The 18,068-nt window shown below is 37.4% G+C and overlaps 2 protein-coding genes across 2 annotated transcripts; one reads left to right on the top strand and one right to left on the bottom strand.

Annotated features, from left to right (window-relative positions):
* The first annotated feature begins 857 nt into the window (after positions 1–857).
* Positions 858–10,354, top strand: LOC112173826 (putative 1-phosphatidylinositol-3-phosphate 5-kinase FAB1D). Its single transcript, XM_024311512.2, has 13 exons — positions 858–1,054; positions 1,839–2,104; positions 2,218–2,251; positions 2,395–2,916; positions 3,373–3,517; positions 3,590–3,928; positions 4,795–5,658; positions 5,964–6,295; positions 6,720–6,846; positions 6,995–7,150; positions 7,628–9,082; positions 9,148–9,414; positions 9,709–10,354. The coding sequence occupies exons 2-13, from the start codon at positions 1,885–1,887 to the stop codon at positions 10,033–10,035; spliced, it is 4,788 nt and encodes a 1,595-aa protein (XP_024167280.1). The 5' UTR covers positions 858–1,054; positions 1,839–1,884; the 3' UTR covers positions 10,036–10,354.
* Positions 10,355–13,920: 3,566 nt separating this feature from the next.
* LOC112168880 lies at positions 13,921–16,390 on the bottom strand. The gene is made up of 7 exons (XM_024305803.2): positions 16,157–16,390; positions 15,752–15,825; positions 15,558–15,668; positions 15,171–15,236; positions 14,883–14,933; positions 14,707–14,751; positions 13,921–14,590 (listed from the first exon to the last, which is right to left on the bottom strand). Exons 1-7 carry the CDS (start codon positions 16,332–16,334, stop codon positions 14,450–14,452), a joined length of 666 nt encoding a protein of 221 aa, XP_024161571.2. The 5' UTR covers positions 16,335–16,390; the 3' UTR covers positions 13,921–14,449.
* Between the last annotated feature and the right edge of the window lie 1,678 nt (positions 16,391–18,068).

Genomic DNA, 18,068 nt, shown 5'->3' with positions numbered 1-18,068 from the left:
CTAACCCCAACAGATTTCCTATTTTACAGCAATATCTAAAATCTCCATAATTGTTCCTTAAAATTTTAGAGATTGCTGTAAATTTAGGGAATTTTGTTTTCTCTTTCCTCACTATCCCTAAAATGGGGATAGTTATAGGAAATCTGTTGGAGAAAATAAGGCTTATTTTTTTCCTAAAATAGAGAAAAATCAAAATATAGGGAAGCTGTTAGAGTTGCTCTAAGGATTTTGTACTAATTTACTCCGTTAATTAGATAGACCTCCTTCCCCTACTCCTGATGGTTATTTCGGATTCTGTGCCTGAGTGGTATCTTATCTATACTATTATTAAGAGAAGAGAGCTTGCTCTCTAAAGCTGAATTTTTTTACCTTTTTATATTAAAAAACTATGAAATGTAATTAATCAATCGAGATAATATAGTAAATTGTAATATACAAAACAAAAGAATAAAAAAAAATAGCAGAAAATGTGGTAGTTGTACGAAATTTTTTTCCACTACCTTTAACTTCTCTCCACACACATAGTGGGTGAGCTCTGCTAGTAACTATTGATTCAACCTCTTCGGACATTAATGAGGAATAAAAATATAATAATATTAATTTAAAAAAAAAAACCACTTGTGAGTAATTTATTATCTTTAATTCTTCACTAAATAACATAATATTGCTAAATTTCGGTCTCAAGTTGTAAAAGAAAAAAGATATGGATAAATGGAAATTGAATACTGTTTGTAATAAAAGTTGAAAAAGACTGAAATATTTTTTGACAGCTACTATGGCACTAATACGTGGACCCCATTTTCCGCAATACATTACGTTTTCTTTCTTTCTTTCCTTTCTTCATTCTTTGTTTGACATCTTTTCTTTTGTTTCCCTCTCCAAATCCTACGCCTCTGTCATCTCTCAGACTCCCAGTGTGGACTCTTCCCCCCCTGACACCAACACCCACAATCTACTCCTCTCTAATTCCTTGCTTTCTATTACCGCTTTCAATTCCCAAATACCATGCTTCGGATCCATTTGGAGGCTCTGCTCCTTTGAAATTGCTTTTACTGTAAGTAATGCATTCCTTCCTTCCAAGTTCATGATCTTCTTCTTCTTCTTCTGTGTTTCAATTATAGCTGCTGAAAATGGATTTTTTTTAATATTTTATAATCTATATATATATATATATTTGTTTTCATTTCTTGTTGTGCTTGTGTAATCTTGGTCCAATATGGCAGAATTTTCTAGATTCTGTTTTGAAAAATAGTGAGATTCTGATTGCGGATTTTCTTGACTAAATAGACTTTCTCATTCGTCTGAATCATATATTTTCAATGATTTGTTGATATTTTCATATATTCAAGAATTGGATATTCATCTTCACTGTTACTTGTTCTTGCCTTTTTTTCTTTATTTTCTCTCTTCTTTTATTCACAAAATTGTAATAACAAAATCTCTTTTCAGTTCTGATTCAAGGTAGAAATGGCTGTAAGAAGTTTTTGATTAGTCGTTTCGAATGTTTGTCTAGATAAATTGATAAATATTACTCGAGTTCGTCTCCAACCTTGTCTAGATATTGATTCAACAACATGATTGGCTTTTTCTTTGTTGTACTGTGCCGCTTTTAGTGGTTGCATTTAGACCTTGTTTTGGTGTTTTAGGATCTGATTATGAGTTAAGAGTCTTGTAGGTCTGTTTTAGTTGATCTGATGACAACTGTATAAACTGTGAGGGCGTGAGGCTGGCGAGGGGATTTAAATTTAACAAGACATGTTTTGCCAAGCAGAGATTAGGATTTGTTTTTCTTAGTAAATTGATTTTTGTTTTCTTTTTTATTTTGCTTGAATCAATAGGTGACGAAAATTACACAGCTGTTGTCGGATTTTGTTTTGGGATCGGATGTATAGTATGTGTCAGTACTGTGGTGCAGAATTGACACAACCTAAAGATGAAAAGAAGGAACATGATAATCTGACAACCTTACCGTCAGATAGGGCTTGCAAAGCTTGTGCGGAAAAACAGGAGCGAGGATCTATCAAGCAGGCCAATGGAATGTCAAGGCCAATGATCAGTCCAATGACTTCCTTGTCAAGCAGTGATAGTTCTGTCTCCAACTGCAGTAAGTTACAGTATTATTGTCTTTATGTGCTGCATTTTGGGCAACTTGAATCAATAACAGTTCATTCTATCCTGAAGTGTTTTCTTAACTACCTTAATATTCTGCTCATTTAGGTGAATTTTCTGTTGACGTCAACTCATATGATCGGTATGTTCACATAATCCCTCGTTTAGAAAACTTTGCTTCTGGGCACACATACCCCCCCCCCCCCCCCCCCCTCTTTTAGAACTTTTCTTCTTGGTACACTAGTTTTTCCCAAGGTACTTTGGTAATGATTTATCGCATTACAGTACGGCAGGCACGAATAATGACCAGCTATGGGAACCCCCTTCTGCAAACACTTGTGGATCATCTAGCGAAACTGAGAATTCAAATTCTTCAGAAGGTGAAATGGCCGACTGGATATGGGATCCTCCTGAACCTGATGATCCAGAGGACGATGTGGAGGGTAGTGTGGCTTTCAATGACGACGATGATGATGAGTGTGGTGATGGCATGAAATGGGGCAAACCAAGTTCTTTGAGTCGCTCTAAAGATGAAGGAAGTGGGAGCTATAAGTTTAAAGAGGAAAAACAAAGAGCAATGGAAGCAGTTATTAATGGAAAGTTCAAGGCTCTTGTCAGTCAACTACTTACATCTGTTGGTGTTGTTGGATCTTCTGGGGAGGATGGTGAAAGTTGGGTGGACATTATTACTTCTTTGTCATGGGAAGCTGCTTCATTTTTGAAACCTGATGCTGTTGTTGGTAAAGCAATGGATATAGATGGCTATATGAAAGTAAAATGCATTGCAACTGGTGATCGCTGCCAAAGGTGGTAAAACTAAGCTAATTGTCTTTCCGTTTTTTCTTTTCTAGTCATCTTTTACTAAATTGAGTCTGATGTAGGCAAATAATCTAATATATCTTTTCTTGATGTTTTAGTTTTGACTCATGTTAACTGGCATCATGTTTTTTCAGTACTTCCTTTGAAAAATCTTTTGCAAATTTTTGCCAATGCAAAATAAGATAATTTTTTTTAACCTTCAAATTATATGAGGTATGAGGACAATGATTTAGCTATTTTGCAGGTCAATAATTATTTTCTCATCCCAATTATAGATTTAATTCCATAAATTTTATTTATATGTTTGTCTTCTCAATGAATGGAATGTGGGGTCTGCACCTGGTTGTTTACACACACCACATAAAGTTATAGAAATGGATAAATGGGAAAATTGTTTACTGGGAGTTGGATGCCTAAAATGATTTATCATTTATGCCATTGCAGTCAATTAGTAAAAGGTATGGTCTTCAAAAAGCATGCTGCACACAAGCATATGCCAATCAAGTACAAGAACCCAAGGTTGTTGCTAATCCAGGGAGTTCTTGGTCAGTCTTCAAGTGGATTGTCATCATTTGATTCCATGGAGCAGGTAACCGATCATATTGTCTGTCTTAATGTCAAGTAAGCAACTATATGTTTTCACCATCTTTCTTACAAACAGGAACAAGATTACTTGAAGTATGTCACCGAAATGCTAGAACTGTGTCATCCAAATGTGGTTTTAGTGGAAAAAACTGTGTCTCGGGATATTCAAGAGTCTATTCTCGCAAAAAGAATGACACTGGTCTATGACATGAAGCCCCATCGTCTACAGAGAATTGCTCTTTGTACTGGATCACCAATTTTATCATCAGATACAATGACGAGTCAAAAGCTAAAGCAGTGCGACTCTTTTCACATTGAAAAATTTATAGAGGAACGTGCTGGTTTGGGTGGAGGAAAGATGCCAAGTAAAACATTGATGTTTATTGAGGGCTGTCCTACACGCCAGGGTTGTACAGTAAGTCACATACTCCCCATTTTAAACTTGTATATGATTGACTTGTATATATAGCTGCACACATCCCACAGACAGACAGATATTCCAATGGATGAGGTTATTCTTTGGTTAAGGTTGATGAAACTTGTAATTTCAAAATTATAGACTAATAGTTTTCAGGCAGATTTTCATTATAAGTTGTAAAATGCTGTTAGTGGGAACTAGGTAATGCTCCAGTTTTTATACTGTTGATATTGAATCTCTAATTTCTATCATCAACCATCGACAGTGGAGAACATAGATGACACTATTAGTTTATTGTTTAAGTTCACTTATATTGATTCTGAATATGTGCTGACATTGCAGGTCTTTTTCTTTTACTTTAGAGTATCACTACCCTTTTATCTAGCATAATAATTTTTGTAATCTCTGTAATCAAACAGCTTATCTTAAAAATGATATATATCATTCTCCAAAAAAAAAAAAAAAAAAAAAAAAAGATTATATGAAACTTATTTTTCCTTACTTCCTGCTATAAAAAAATATAGGGAGTTTGTTTGTAGAAGAGCAGCTATTTTCTCAGAAATATTTTTCTCTCATCTCATGTTGTATTTAGATATGGTTTTTTGTGCCTTTCTTTGATTTACGTTTTGAGAGCCTACGTTTTGTTTTAAATGCAATCATTTTAGTAGAGGCGTATGAGGAACTACCGTTCTTTTTTCATCTGGACTTGTACTTGCTTTCATGAACTGATGATGAGTCTCCCTTCTTTTTTTTTTTTTTTTAGTAATTTCTTTTTTAATAGGCATCGATCATTGCTTTAATAATTGATAGGTGTCTTAGTATATCATGTAAAATAATTAATTTCTGCATGCATTGAAACACAGATTTTGCTGAAAGGAGCACAGAGTGATGAATTGAAGAAGATCAAGTGTGTAGTGCAGTGTGCAGTTATCTTGGCATATCATTTAATACTTGAGACTTCTTTCCTTGTTGACCAGAGAGCAATGTTCTTTGCGCATCCTTTGTTTGGTGGAGCAAATCACTTGTCCAAGGAAGTAGCAAACCAGTTTTCCACTGGTAACAAATCCTTTAATTTAGCATCTAGTAATTCATGCATTCCACATCATAGGGAGTCTAGTGGTGAAACTGAGTCGGATGCAGTTGATATTCTCATTTCTGATGGATTCCATGAAGGATCTTCCCAAAATGCTGACTTGGAATTACAAGGCAGTTCCACATTATATGAACCATACAAACCTGTCATATTTTCTGGCTTCTCGTCACTTTCAGCTTCACTAAAGAAAGTTATAGGGGAAAGCTTGCCTCTAGCATCTACTTCTTATCAATCTCTCTCTTCATACTTTGGATTAAATGGAAGAGAACTGAATGGTCAGATTACAAAGTCTGTTTCTATTTCAACATCTCCAGAGGCGACTGATCAGTGTGATGTTGAAGATAGAGGAAGTTCTGATGAAGAGAGGCCACGTAGTGGTGGAGAAATCCAGTCTCCATTTACTTGCACTGAAGCTTCTCTGGAGATTGAAAAGGATGGTGGCAACAATGAAGACCCAATGCAGAGCAAGAATGACATCAGCAAAGTGTTGGATTCCCAGAGTATTTTGGTTTTGATGTCGAGCAAGAATGTTAAAGGGAATGTTTGTGAGCAAAGCCATTTTTCTCATATCATGTTCTACAAGAATTTTGATGTGCCAATCGGAAAGTTTCTACAGGATAATATACTGAATCAGGTTTTTCACAACTCTATTTATTAGGGGACTTTATGGGCATGTTCCTATATTTTTACTATGATGTGCATGGGTCAGCTACTCAGGTGGAATATGGGTTAACTATATGTTGCCAGGAATGTTTCACAGTGCCAGTATGCTGACAGTTTTTTTTTTTTTTTTTTTTTGTGTATATTATTGATTATTCCACTTAATTTCTAAGTCGTTCAACTATTTTCAGTTCTGTGACATGAAAGGATGTGATTCTCTCCAAAATATTACATGAAATTGCAAATGCAGATGAACTGACAAACCCTTTTGTATTGCAGAGAAGCCATTGCACAGCATGTGGTGAGCTGCCAGAAGCTCACGTATACTGTTATGCACATCATAACAAGCAGCTTACCATACGCGTTAAACGGCTTCGTACAGGGCATTTGCCTGGTGAAGCAGAAGGCAAGCTTTGGATGTGGAGTCGATGCGGTAAATGTAAATCTGTGAAGGGAAAATCAAAGTGTACAAAAAGAGTCTTGATTTCCAGTGCTGCACGTTGTCTTTCATTTGGAAATTTCCTGGAGCTCAGTTTCTCAAATCACTCTCTGTCTAATATATTTTCTAGCTGCGGCCATTCTTTGCAAATGGACTTTCTCTACTTCTTTGGGTATGGATAAAATTCATTTATAAGCTCTCATCTTGTGGTGCTTTTGGCATAAAACAGGGTTTTCGGTATTTATTCGGTGTAAAATTAAACCTTCTAGTTCAGAACGGATTTTCATATAACTATCTGGTTAAGATCATATGCATAAGGTGGGAGAAGGTGCGCTCAAGTATTGGAACTGGGGCTGGGAAAATTTGTTATGGATTTTGAACCATTTTTGATCAGGCACTATAATGGACAATATATATATATATTTTTTTGCTTTTTGTTACTTTTTAGCACGACTCTGGGAAAGGATTTTACCATCTTGTAGATGGAAACTAATAGTCTGTTTAGGTGCATCTGCTATCATGTTAAGTGTGTATCCAAGCATACATATATAATTATTTTCCTTGCCTCTTTATAATGTTATTTTTATGCTTTGCAGATTAGGCCCCATGGTTGCTATGTTCAAAAACTCCCCGGTCACAATTTATACTGTGTCTGTGCCTCCTCTAAAACTTCCATTCAGCAATTCAATTAGGCAAGAGTGGTTTGCAAAAGAAATTGAGAATGTAAGTTTCTTTTCTGATTGTGTTTGCCTCTTTGATTTCTGATAATACATTGATAGTTCTTTGGTTGATGCTAGAATACAAATTAAAGTTCCTTGCCTAGCCTTTTTAAATTTCCTTGAAGTAATGTGGTTCTTTTGTTTTCCTCAAGGTATTAGCGAAAGGACGTATGCTGTTAAGTGAGGTTGGCAATTCTTTGAAGAATATTAGGTCTCAGTTTGATGGCATGACTTTGAAACTGCAAGGCTCCTTGAAAAGATTCTCTGACATCGAAGATATGCTAAGTCAAGAAGAATCTGAGCGAGAGGTCACTTTTCTATTCGTACATATTTTTCACAGGTTTCATTTGTGACATAACAGTATTAAGTAGTAGAAAGGATTGCTAGGAAGTCATCACATTAGGTGAATGCATCCATTACTTGCTATAGTCTAATTACTTTGAGCTATGTTCTTCTGTTAAGTTTTCTCTTTCATGTAGTTTGACATGCTTGTAGATGGTTTTCCTTTCCCTGTCAATTACTCTTCAGATGCATCAGTTTCGTTCTTTCATTGTTTTACTCAATCTTAACATTTTAGTTCTTTTCATTTTTGAAACATTTCATAGTTCTGTAAGTGATGAGAATTTTTGCACATGTTTAAGTTCATAAATTTCTCTGCAAATGTTTCTATTTGTCTTCCTTTCGATCTCCTTTTAGTTTTCAAATGCATGATGTTTTGTCAGTTTGACTCAATCTTTTTTATATTTCTCCTCATCGTTTTCAACTGAATCATAATTTTAAAACAGGTAAACATCCGTAATGCTGTTAACGAGAATAGGAACTCAGACCAAGCCGCTTACAAACTTCTTGGCTTTAACCGTGTACATTGGGAACTTCTTCTTCAATCATGCGTTTGGGATCAGCGCTTGCACTCGTTACTGTCACCAACTCCTATGATGATCCATTCCATAGCTTCTGATAAGGTAAGCCAAGAAGTGAATTCAGGTATTCATGGCACTGCTGACAGTATTATGGGAAGAGGTGAAAACTGCATTGATGGTTCTTCCAATTTAAAAGTTGAGTTAAATATAGCTGCAAAAGCAGATGAATTTCCAATTAAAGAAATTCCAATTGGTGGTCCTGTTGAAGAATCTGAAGGAGCTGATCAACATAACGAGTCTACTTTGCCTGAGGGTCTTAAGACACCAAATGTGGGTGGTGCAAGGCCAAAAAGATTTGCTGACCACAAGTCCAATCCTAGGCCCAATGGCTCCACTGATGGTCATTCTGACAAGTATGTTGAAGGGAATATTACTTTCGCTGATGAACTAGATGAAGATAGAGGAATTCCTGTTTCCAGGGAAAATGAGGATCCTTGTTCAGTTGATTCAAATCTATCACTGATGGGTGCTTCTCCGCACTCACGATCATCCAAGTTTGACAGTTCAAGTGATTGGTTTTGGGCGCCCTTCTCTGAAATTCGACAAGTAGGTATGAAGGATCTACAAAGAGTCCTTCCAAGGTTTGGACCCATGAGTAGCTATACATCAGAATACTTACCCACAGCATATCAGTTGATCACAGAGGAAGGGCAAATGTTGCACGTTCCTCTAGGAACTGATAATTATATAGTGTCGGACTATGATGGTGAACTTTCAAGTGTGATTGCTTGTGCACTGGCCTTTTTGAAAGATCCACATCTTCAAACAGATGTTCTTGTTGATGACGAGTGTGGAATTGCTGCTAGAACATTTGAGAGTTTACAGAGTCTGGCTCGGGTTCCTTCTCCGCATCAAAGCTCAAATGGTTCTTCAGATTCTGATTCAGTCCATTCTATGGCAAGCATTTCTTTTGATGAGTCACGCTTCTCCAGTTTTGACGGATTGAACTTGTTGGATTCTCTGGTTCCGGTAGGAACCCACCCAATGGTAACTCTAAGAGTTGCCAAGTCACTTGGCAAGGAGAAATATACTGTATTATGTCCATATGCCAATCAGTTTCGAGACCTCCGGAATCATTGCTGCCAATCTGAGGTTGATTATATTGCTTCCCTAAGCCGTTGTAGAAACTGGGATGCTAAAGGTGGGAAGAGCAAAGCCTTTTTTGCCAAAACAGTTGATGACAGGTTGATTATAAAAGAAATCAAGAAGACAGAATTTGAGTCATTTGTAAAGTTTGCAGATGCTTATTTTGAGCACGTGAACAAGTCATTTGAGAAGGGAAATCAAACTTGCCTTGCAAAAATTCTTGGGATTTATCAGGTTGGTAGATTTTTGGTTTCCATCATTGAACCTGTTTCTTCATACTCACAACTTTTTCTTTGCAGGTGGTTGTGAGACAGACAAAAAGTGGGAAAGAGATGAAACATGATCTGATGGTTATGGAGAACCTTACCTTCGGTCGGAACTGCACCCGCCTGTACGATCTTAAAGGTGCTCTACATGACCGTTTCAATTTGGCGCCTGCTGGTGCGGGAGATGTTCTTCTGGATCAGAACTTTGTCAATGACATGAACTCATCTCCATTTTATGTCAGTAACCAAGAAAAGCAAAAATTGCAACGGGCTCTGTGGAATGACACGTCTTTTCTCAATGTGAGTTTACAAGTTTTCTGCATTATGATGGTAGTTTCCAATAGATACCTTTTGGTTGGATGCATGTACTCATAGCTTGTGATTGTACATCTGAAATTCGTTGACTGACAGATTGTGGAGGCTTTTACGCATTCCAAGTTAGCTACATGGAAACATTACGTACTGTTTTCGTTGTTAATTTTAATTCATCTCATTTTTTTCTGTTCATAAAATTTTCAGTTTTATTTTCTTAGCATTTTTATTATCGTTGGTACCAAAAATCTGTAAACTCACCAACTTTTGTTGTATCTACAGTCAATCAATGTTATGGATTATTCATTGCTTGTCGGGATTGATACACACAGACAGGAGCTTGTATGTGGCATTATTGATTATCTGAGGCAGTATACATGGGACAAGCACCTAGAGTCATGGGTGAAGTCTTCACTTGTGCCAAAGAATGTCTTGCCGACTGTTATCTCTCCTAAAGAGTACAAGAGGAGATTCAGGAAGTTCATGTCGAAGAATATATGCAGTGTCCCAGATCACTGGTGCTCCTCAGAATCCTCTGATCCTTGTGACGAATATGCTGCTAGAAATGCTGATTCTCCCAAACAAAATCCGAAAGGAAAGGGGGGTTAAACAGCTCTTTGCCTAAGTCTCTTTTCTTCAACCGGTATCATCATTTTTGCGTTTACAAATATTAGTGATGCTGCTTTCACAGCTTTAGATACTGTAAATAGTTGGTCGTCTCAGTTCTGCCCTGTTGTTATGCAATTTTTAGCAAATTTCTGGGGATAGTGTCAGTGGTATAGGTCATAATGTGCAGGTTACAAGTATAATTCTTTTGTAAAGCGTATTTAGGAAAGTAGAGTTGCGAGTCATCAAGGAACAAGTTGGCGTTATTGGATACATGATATTCTTTCTTGTATATGAAAATGTTATTCTTGGATTATCAGTATCATTTTTTCTTGTTGGGCGCTTGTCCTTTTCATTAACAATGAAACTGGTCCAATGCATAGGAGGAAAACCAAATTAGCAGTATGGTAGGTGGATTAAAAAAAAAGAAAGAGTGCTGTGATTAATTTTCAGTACGACTGAAATTTACATAACCGTGATAACTTATAAGTTTTGGGATGCAATGATGTATCGATACGTTAATATATCAAGGATCTTTTCATTTGATTAGATGATAAACTGTTCGCTTTACATCTTTAAATCATCATGAAGAGTAGTAGCATATTTACCCTCTGCATGTTAAGAGTTTAGATCAAAAATAGAAGTCCTGGAGGACCAAAAATTATGAAAGTAGAACGAAAAGGTAACAAGCTTGTGGAATATTGGAATTGCTTGCCCCCTCATTTCTACATAGAATCCTGTTTAGTCTGTTTACTCACCTTTGTTTTGCATTCTTATAAAGCAAGTACTTGCCTATTACCACCTCAACTCATCAACTGCCTCTTCAGAAATGGATGACTCTATCAACCATGACCTGATTGATAGCAGTGACCACGGTGATGGTGATGGTGATGATTACCTGTGCTTTAAAGAAGATGACACAGATGAATCCCATTGTATGTATGTCATGAATGTAATATTGAGTGGCACTGCACGTCCTCAATGTTCTCTTACCTACAGCCACCATTCTTTCTTTCACCATATTTGCTCCTCTCCTTACCAATGATGGCATATCACATATGCACCGACTTCAGCCGCTGGCTGAAGGGTTTCTTCATTGCCCTTTCTGCAGCGTCCTGCATCATTTTCACATTCACTGATAGTTTTAAAACAGCGACGGGCAGGTTACACCATGGAGTGGCCATATTTTGGGGAATTTGGACTTTCAACGGTGGCCGGAAGAGGCCTTGCTTTCCATCTGATTATAGGCTGAGATGGGCTGATCTCTTCCTTGCATCACTCTCTGGTTGCATTTCTAACATTTGCAGGTTCACATAATGATGTAGTGGGTTGTTATTATCCAGTAATGCCTAAGAGGATGGTGCTCTGGTGGTTGGGTTTGTAGCATCTTTCTTCTTTGTGTTGTTTCCTTCCAAGAGAAGGGGAATTTGTTATCCTTTCTTGCTGATGAGAGATGCTTTGTACTCTAGATGTTAAAAGAGGCATGTTCTTTTATTATAGAGAAGTTATGGCAGCTGCAAGTCTTTCATGTAAACCATCAAAGATACTCTTTGTTATCATGTTATAAACATGTACGACGAGAAAATTATGCTTTTCCGTTCAGCAGAGACACAGTGCTTTTCCGTTCAGCAGAGACACAGAACTGGAAAATGCATTTGTATTGGGACAAAACTTTTCCTCCTTTTGGGCTGAAAGATAACTTCAAAGTTGGTTCAACAAGGACTTTTACATAGGGATGGCATTTTAACCCATGGGTATGGGTACCCGTGGGTATTTATTCCATATGGGTATTTTTTTATGGGTATGGGTACCCATTTATGAAGTTTGAGTGGGTATGGGTATTTTATAAAATACCCATTATAGAAACTGGTGGGTATGGGTATACCCACGGGTACATAAAATTTACCCAATACCCAAACTCTATTCACTTCTCTTCTCTCTCCGATTCTTCTCTGCTCTCTCTCTGATTCTTCTCTCTCCTTTCAACCCAGCAATCTGGCCGAAGGGTTGAGAACGTGGTGGATTTCAATATGTAGTTTCAATTGTTACGAAATGTAGTTTCGATATATTGGCATAAATGGGGTTTGATATGTGAGGATCAAGCCGTCCGATCGACTTGTAGATTTGATATATTGATCGTAGTATCACCTATGATCCGACCGTTTGATCATCATATAATTGTTAAAAGACGATTCAAAAGGCTATCCATGAGGATCTGCCCGTTGGATCGTAGTATAATTTTGTGAGGATGATTCTACAAGTGATCCGGGACAATCCAACCGTTGGATCTTCATATAATTTTGAGAGAATGATCCTAACGGCGATCCGTGAGAATCTGATAGTTGGATCATTGTATAATTTTGTGAGGATGATTCTAAAGGCGATCCAGGACGATCCAACCGTTGGATCTTCGTATAATTTTGAAATGATGATCTTAAGGGCGATCCGTGAGGATCCGACCGTTGGATCTTAGTATAATTTTGAGAGGATGATCCTAAGGGAGATCCGTGAGGATCCGACCGTTGGATCGTAGTATAATTTTGTGAGGATGATTCTAAAGGCGATCTGGGACGATCCAACCGTTGGATCTTCATATAATTTTGAGAGGATGATTCTACATGCGATCTGGGATGATCCGATCGTTGGATCATTGTATAATTTTGAGAGGATGATCATAAGGGAGATCCGTGAGGATCCGACCGTTGGATCGTTGTATAAGTTTGTGAGGATGATTCTAAAGGCGATCTATCAGGATTCGACCGTTGGATCATCGTATAATTTTGAGAGGATGATCCTAAGGGCGATTCGTGAGGATATGACCGTTGGATCATGGTATAATTGTGAAAAGATGATTCAAAAGGCGATTCGTGAGGATCCGACCGTTGGATCTTCATATAATTTTGGGAGGATGATCTTAAGGACGATCAGTGAGAATCCGACCGTTGGATCATCGTATAATTGTGAAAAGACGATTCCAAAAGGCGATCCGTGAGAATCCGACCGTTGGATCATCGTATAATTGTGAAAAGACGATTCCAAAAGGCGATCCGTGAGAATCCGACAGTTGGATCATCGTATATTTGTGAAAGACGATTTCAAAAGGCGATCCGTGAGAATCTGACCGTTGGATCATCGTATAATTGTGAAAAGACGATTCCAAAAGGTGATCTGTGAGAATCCGACAGTAGGATCATCGTATAATTGTGAAAGACGATTTCAAAAGACGATCCGTGAGAATCTGACCGTTGGATCATCGTTTTCATTATCTAAGTCGGTGTTGAAAAATAAATTTAATTTAATTTACTAATTTAACACTAAAGTAGAAATATTTAGATAAAAAAAAAAACAATAATGTAGTGGTAGATTTTTGTAGCAAGTATAAAGAAAAAAAATTGCCCATATTGAAAACGGGTGAATGTTTGTAGTGGTAGAAAATTAGAAATATTAAGATTAAAGAAAAACAATAAAGTAGTAATAAGTATTGGTAAAAAAAAAAAATAGTAGCAAGTATTATAAAAAAAAAAAAAAACCTGCCCATATTAAAAATGGGTAAATGGGTGGGTTTGAGTTTTACCAATTTAGAAATGGGTGGGTAAGTACCCACACCCACTAATTATTTGATGGGTATTACCCGTGAATTATTATTGGGTGGGTAATACCCAATGGGTACAAATGTCATCCCTACTTTTACAGGGACTTCGAAAGAATAGTATAGGAAGAGACGAGTCATAAGTTTAACTAAATTTCTGAATTTTTCAATTGCTAAAAACTCTCAAGATAATGAAAAAAAACTAGCAATGATAAAATCGCTACACCGATGAAACATCACTACCGTTTCATTATAAATCTCTAGATTGTAGCATCAAGCTAGAGCAGTCATCCAAATGATGACCAAAAAGGAAGGCAGCATCAGAGAGAGAAAGTAGTTTACAAGGCAGAATGACTAATGTGAATTACCATGTAATCAGATACCATTTTCGCAAAAAAGACCAAAACTATTGCAACACAAGATACACAGTAATGAATTATTAATGGCGTATAAGTCATGTTCAATGACAACGGCGTGGAACTGAAACACCAGTAGGTTTTCTCCTTTCACGAAGGATTGCTTCCTTAATCATTGGCAGCTTTTGGTAAACCTTTTTCCAGATGTAGTTCACTGCACCATCGGGAGAAACTGGCCTGAATGTTTTCAATCCAGAAGGCTAGAACAGAGTTGCATAATTAATGAATACGCAAAGTTAAATCGTCACATAGAAAGTAGTAAAAATCTCAAATTGAAATGTACACTGAACATGGATAATAAAAGAGGAGTTTATCATATTTGTAGTTCGCCTATTTGATCAATCAGTGATTTGCTTGGTTCCATCATATCATCATGTCCAGGCCCTGAATCAGTGTATGGATTATGTTCAAATCAGGAAATCTCCTCATAAAACCCCAACATACTTTCGAGCTTTTGTTGAACATCATAATTATCGGAAATAACTACTTCCCACACGAGATCCGCCATAATACTACATATTTGTGCATTTGCCACGATAGCAATACAATGTTCCTACTCATTCAAAATAAAGTTAAAGTCATAATTCACACTTCACATTGAAATGGGAAGATCAGAAAAAGAAAGGTGGAATAAAAAATATTAATCGCAATAACAATAATAAGACTTACATTATGTTTAATTTCACAGGGGAACTGCTGACCAACCACCTGCATCTGCACGCCCATTATATTGTGAAAAATTAGAACTGCTGGAAAAGAAGTGCCTGCCTAACGGTACTTGACAAAGGATATAAACTGTTTTTTTTGTTCTCCTTTTCCTGGAACATCAGAGCAAGATTACTCACAAATTCTTCATATTTGTCAACAAACTGGTTCAAGCGATCACACACTGAATTCTGCACACAACGGAAAAATTAGAAGAGGGTGAAGAGTGAGCTCTTGAGTAAATAATAATAATAATAAATAAATAAAAAGCCACCATTACTTGTCTGATATCAAACAAAAAGCATTACAAGCAAACCTACATTTCTAAAATCTAACTGTCTTAACACAACTATAGAGAAACCTTTGAATATTTTCTTAAATAAAATTTCATAAAAGCAACTGGAAAAAGTATTATACAATGCCCCCACCTCACTAATCTTGTCATCAAAGTCTCTAAAGACTAACCGATAATCGCCCGACAGTATTTTCAATGCCTGCCATCATCATAAGAGGGGAAAAAGGAAGAATGAAGAGTTAAAACATCATAAATTGATCAAGTTAGGTGCAGTTTTATGAGTAAATTCAACCTCAGCTTTCCACCAATGTAATTTTTCCACATAAATTAGTGTGCCAAAAAGTATTATTCACATGCTGTTGCAGTAAAGGAGAGAAGTAAGTGTGCCAAAAGAAGAAAAGAAAACAAGGGATCTGGGTAAGTTAGCAGCTCTACTTAAATCATCTTGAACACAGAGAATAAGAATAGCTGATTAGTCATATCAGATGAGAAAACAATGCAGAGGATGTGCTGTCATTACCGTCTTTGCCGAGAAACCCGTTGTGAAACCTTCAAGAGATTCCTCAGCCCTCATAGCGACATCCATGCGCGGAATGTCTATTGCTGGATTGATTGTACATCCCATTTCATGCTGCCCAAAATAAGATGAGAGAGTTTATCAATAGCACCCGAAGGCCTTTGGTTGTCGATAAGAGTTTGGTAAACAACACATACCTCATTCCACCATGGGCATACAAAGCCAAGATTAGCAAATTCCGGTACCAGCTGTGTATTCCAAGCATCCCTGTCTGCACAAAGAGCAAACAATGCAATCAATGTTTTTGTTGTTGGCACAGGGCCCTGCTTCTGAAGTTACAGATCAGGGTGCTAAAGTCACAGACTATATATCATTCCTTGAAACAAAACATACTAGTCCGGTCTCATATCTATGCTCCCCAGATCATAAATTTTCATCGAATCATCGTTAGAGAAAAACAACAATAGAGGAAGGTGCTCATCAGGCATAAATTTCTAGCTATAACAAGACACAGAACGACAGAACGAAAGAGGATAGCGGATTATTTCTTTGCTGAATTCCAACGAAACAAGAGGAAGACTAAGAAGACAAGAGGAAGGCACCGATCTTTTCTGGATAGGGCACATTAAAAGAAAATGAGTCGGACGCTGACAGCCTGGGATTGCAGCGACCGTTCACAAACACGTCCTCGTCCACCCACACGTTCTCGTACATCATCGTCTCCTCCATCGTCGCGATTCCAAACTCACAAAGGATTGATCGAGTGTTTAACCGTGTCATGCTTTGAGCGATGCATTAGTGGGCTCATGGGTGGGCTTTTGGCCGCACGAGAATACCTTGGTGTCGAGCACATAAAAATAGAAATGGTTAGTTTTTTTGGGGCCGTGACCACTTATGCATTTTCAGCTTAAAAATTGTCTACTTACTCCACTAAGAGTTTTTTTAACCCAATTTACCCAATCTAACATCCATTGACAGTTTTGCTTATATTTTAATTAATAAATTACATCTCAACTCTCAGACTCTCTCTCTCTCTCTCTCTCTCTCTCTCTCTCTCTCTCTCTCCATGTCTGCAGATCAAAAATTTCCGGTTCGGGTTTGAATTTGGGTTTGGTTTGTCGGGCCTCCACCATCAAGCCACCGCGCCCACCACTCCACCGTCAATGTCGGGCCTCCACCGCTGCCGCTCTGTCCCCACTGTCGGACCACCAGAGGATAACGCCGTCCAACTCCAAGATCCCAACCCCTCTGGGCTTCACCGGTTTTGTTCATCAGATGTTCGGGAAGCTCTCCACGCCGGAATTGAGCCTGGGCTTCGCTGACAGGGCTCGGACGACATCGTTCTGTTTTTTTTTTTTTGGTAAATTTGGCAGAAGGCTTATAAGGAAAGAAGAAAGAAGAATGAAAAAAAAAGTTTTATTGAGTAGTTATACACGCCTATTGCGGGGAAATAATAAGATTATTGGAGGCAATAATATGATTATTGGGAGGCAATGATATGAGTATTGGAGCACAATAATATGCATATAAATTGATCAATTGTGCCTGTAGTGTATTCATTTTGGTTTTGAGAGTTTATGCAATTCACTGGAGGGAAATAATATGATTATTGGAGGCAATAATATGATTTTTGGGAGACAATAATATGTGTATTGGGGGGCAATAATATAATTACTGGGGGGCAATAATATGATTACTGAGTATTATTAGGGGGCAATAAATTCAGACGCCGGAATCACGTCACCAGTCCAGTAGCCGGTCACCGGGTTCCGGTCATCGGTTGCCGGAGTCCGCCACCGGAGTCAAGCAAGGTCTCCAATGACTTATTTCTCTAAGTGACAAAAAAGGAGAGGGCAAAATTGTCCCAAAAATAAACAAAAATGAATTAAAAAATTACTTAATTGGGTATGAGGGAAATAATTTCTTAGAGTGTTTGGATAAGTGGGCAATTTTTAAGCTAAAATTGGGTAAATGATCATTTCCCCTAGTTTTTTTTTGTATTGCATATGGAATTAGTGAAACTTTATGGGTGTATTCAATATAAACTTTTAGCAGTTTATGAAATTCTTAGGGTATTCAATGTGATTGGATAAGGGAAAAAATGATGGAATTTAATTGAAAGTGAGAATTGGTTAATTAATAATAGATGCCTCTTTATATAGAGGATTACAAGGCATAGAATCAGAGTTGTACAAGAAAAGATAATCGTACAATTTAATCATTTATGAATATCTCCGACAATATCTCTAATTCAAAACTCTATTACAACTAGGTCAAGTAACCTAGAGTTTGGGCCAGACATATATTCTGGATTTACTTGAATACTCCCCCTTGTGTCGCCCAACGTGGTGCTCCTCTCGTTGCCTCATTAAAAACCTTATCGAGTAACAAAAACTCTGTGAGACAAAAAAAACCTCAGTCGAAGGAGAAAAAGAGCACAACACACCTTTCACGTTTCGAGACCATACATGTAGACACCTCCCCCTGATGTCTGCATCTCCCCCTGATGACAAC

Source organism: Rosa chinensis, chromosome 6, assembly GCF_002994745.2.
Source record: "Rosa chinensis cultivar Old Blush chromosome 6, RchiOBHm-V2, whole genome shotgun sequence".
Lineage (NCBI taxonomy): Eukaryota > Viridiplantae > Streptophyta > Magnoliopsida > Rosales > Rosaceae > Rosa > Rosa chinensis.
The sequence above is the reverse complement of the archived record's forward strand: the minus strand, read 5'-3'. Positions and strand labels throughout refer to the sequence as shown.

What these genes read in the sequence shown, in the direction of transcription:
- LOC112173826 (XM_024311512.2), top strand. Translation starts at nt 1,885, where the DNA reads ATGTATAGTATGTGTCAGTACTGTGGTGCAGAATTGACACAACCTAAA. An exon ending in AGGATAATATACTGAATCAG is followed by an intron (nt 5,659 to 5,963) that starts GTTTTTCACAAC and finishes TTTGTATTGCAG; the next exon opens with AGAAGCCATTGCACAGCATG. An exon ending in GACTTTCTCTACTTCTTTGG is followed by an intron (nt 6,296 to 6,719) that starts GTATGGATAAAA and finishes TATGCTTTGCAG; the next exon opens with ATTAGGCCCCATGGTTGCTA.
- LOC112168880 (XM_024305803.2), bottom strand. Translation starts at nt 16,334, where the DNA reads ATGACACGGTTAAACACTCGATCAATCCTTTGTGAGTTTGGAATCGCG. An exon ending in TATGCCCATGGTGGAATGAG is followed by an intron (nt 15,669 to 15,751) that starts GTATGTGTTGTT and finishes TATTTTGGGCAG; the next exon opens with CATGAAATGGGATGTACAAT. An exon ending in TTGATGACAAGATTAGTGAG is followed by an intron (nt 14,934 to 15,170) that starts GTGGGGGCATTG and finishes CGTTGTGTGCAG; the next exon opens with AATTCAGTGTGTGATCGCTT.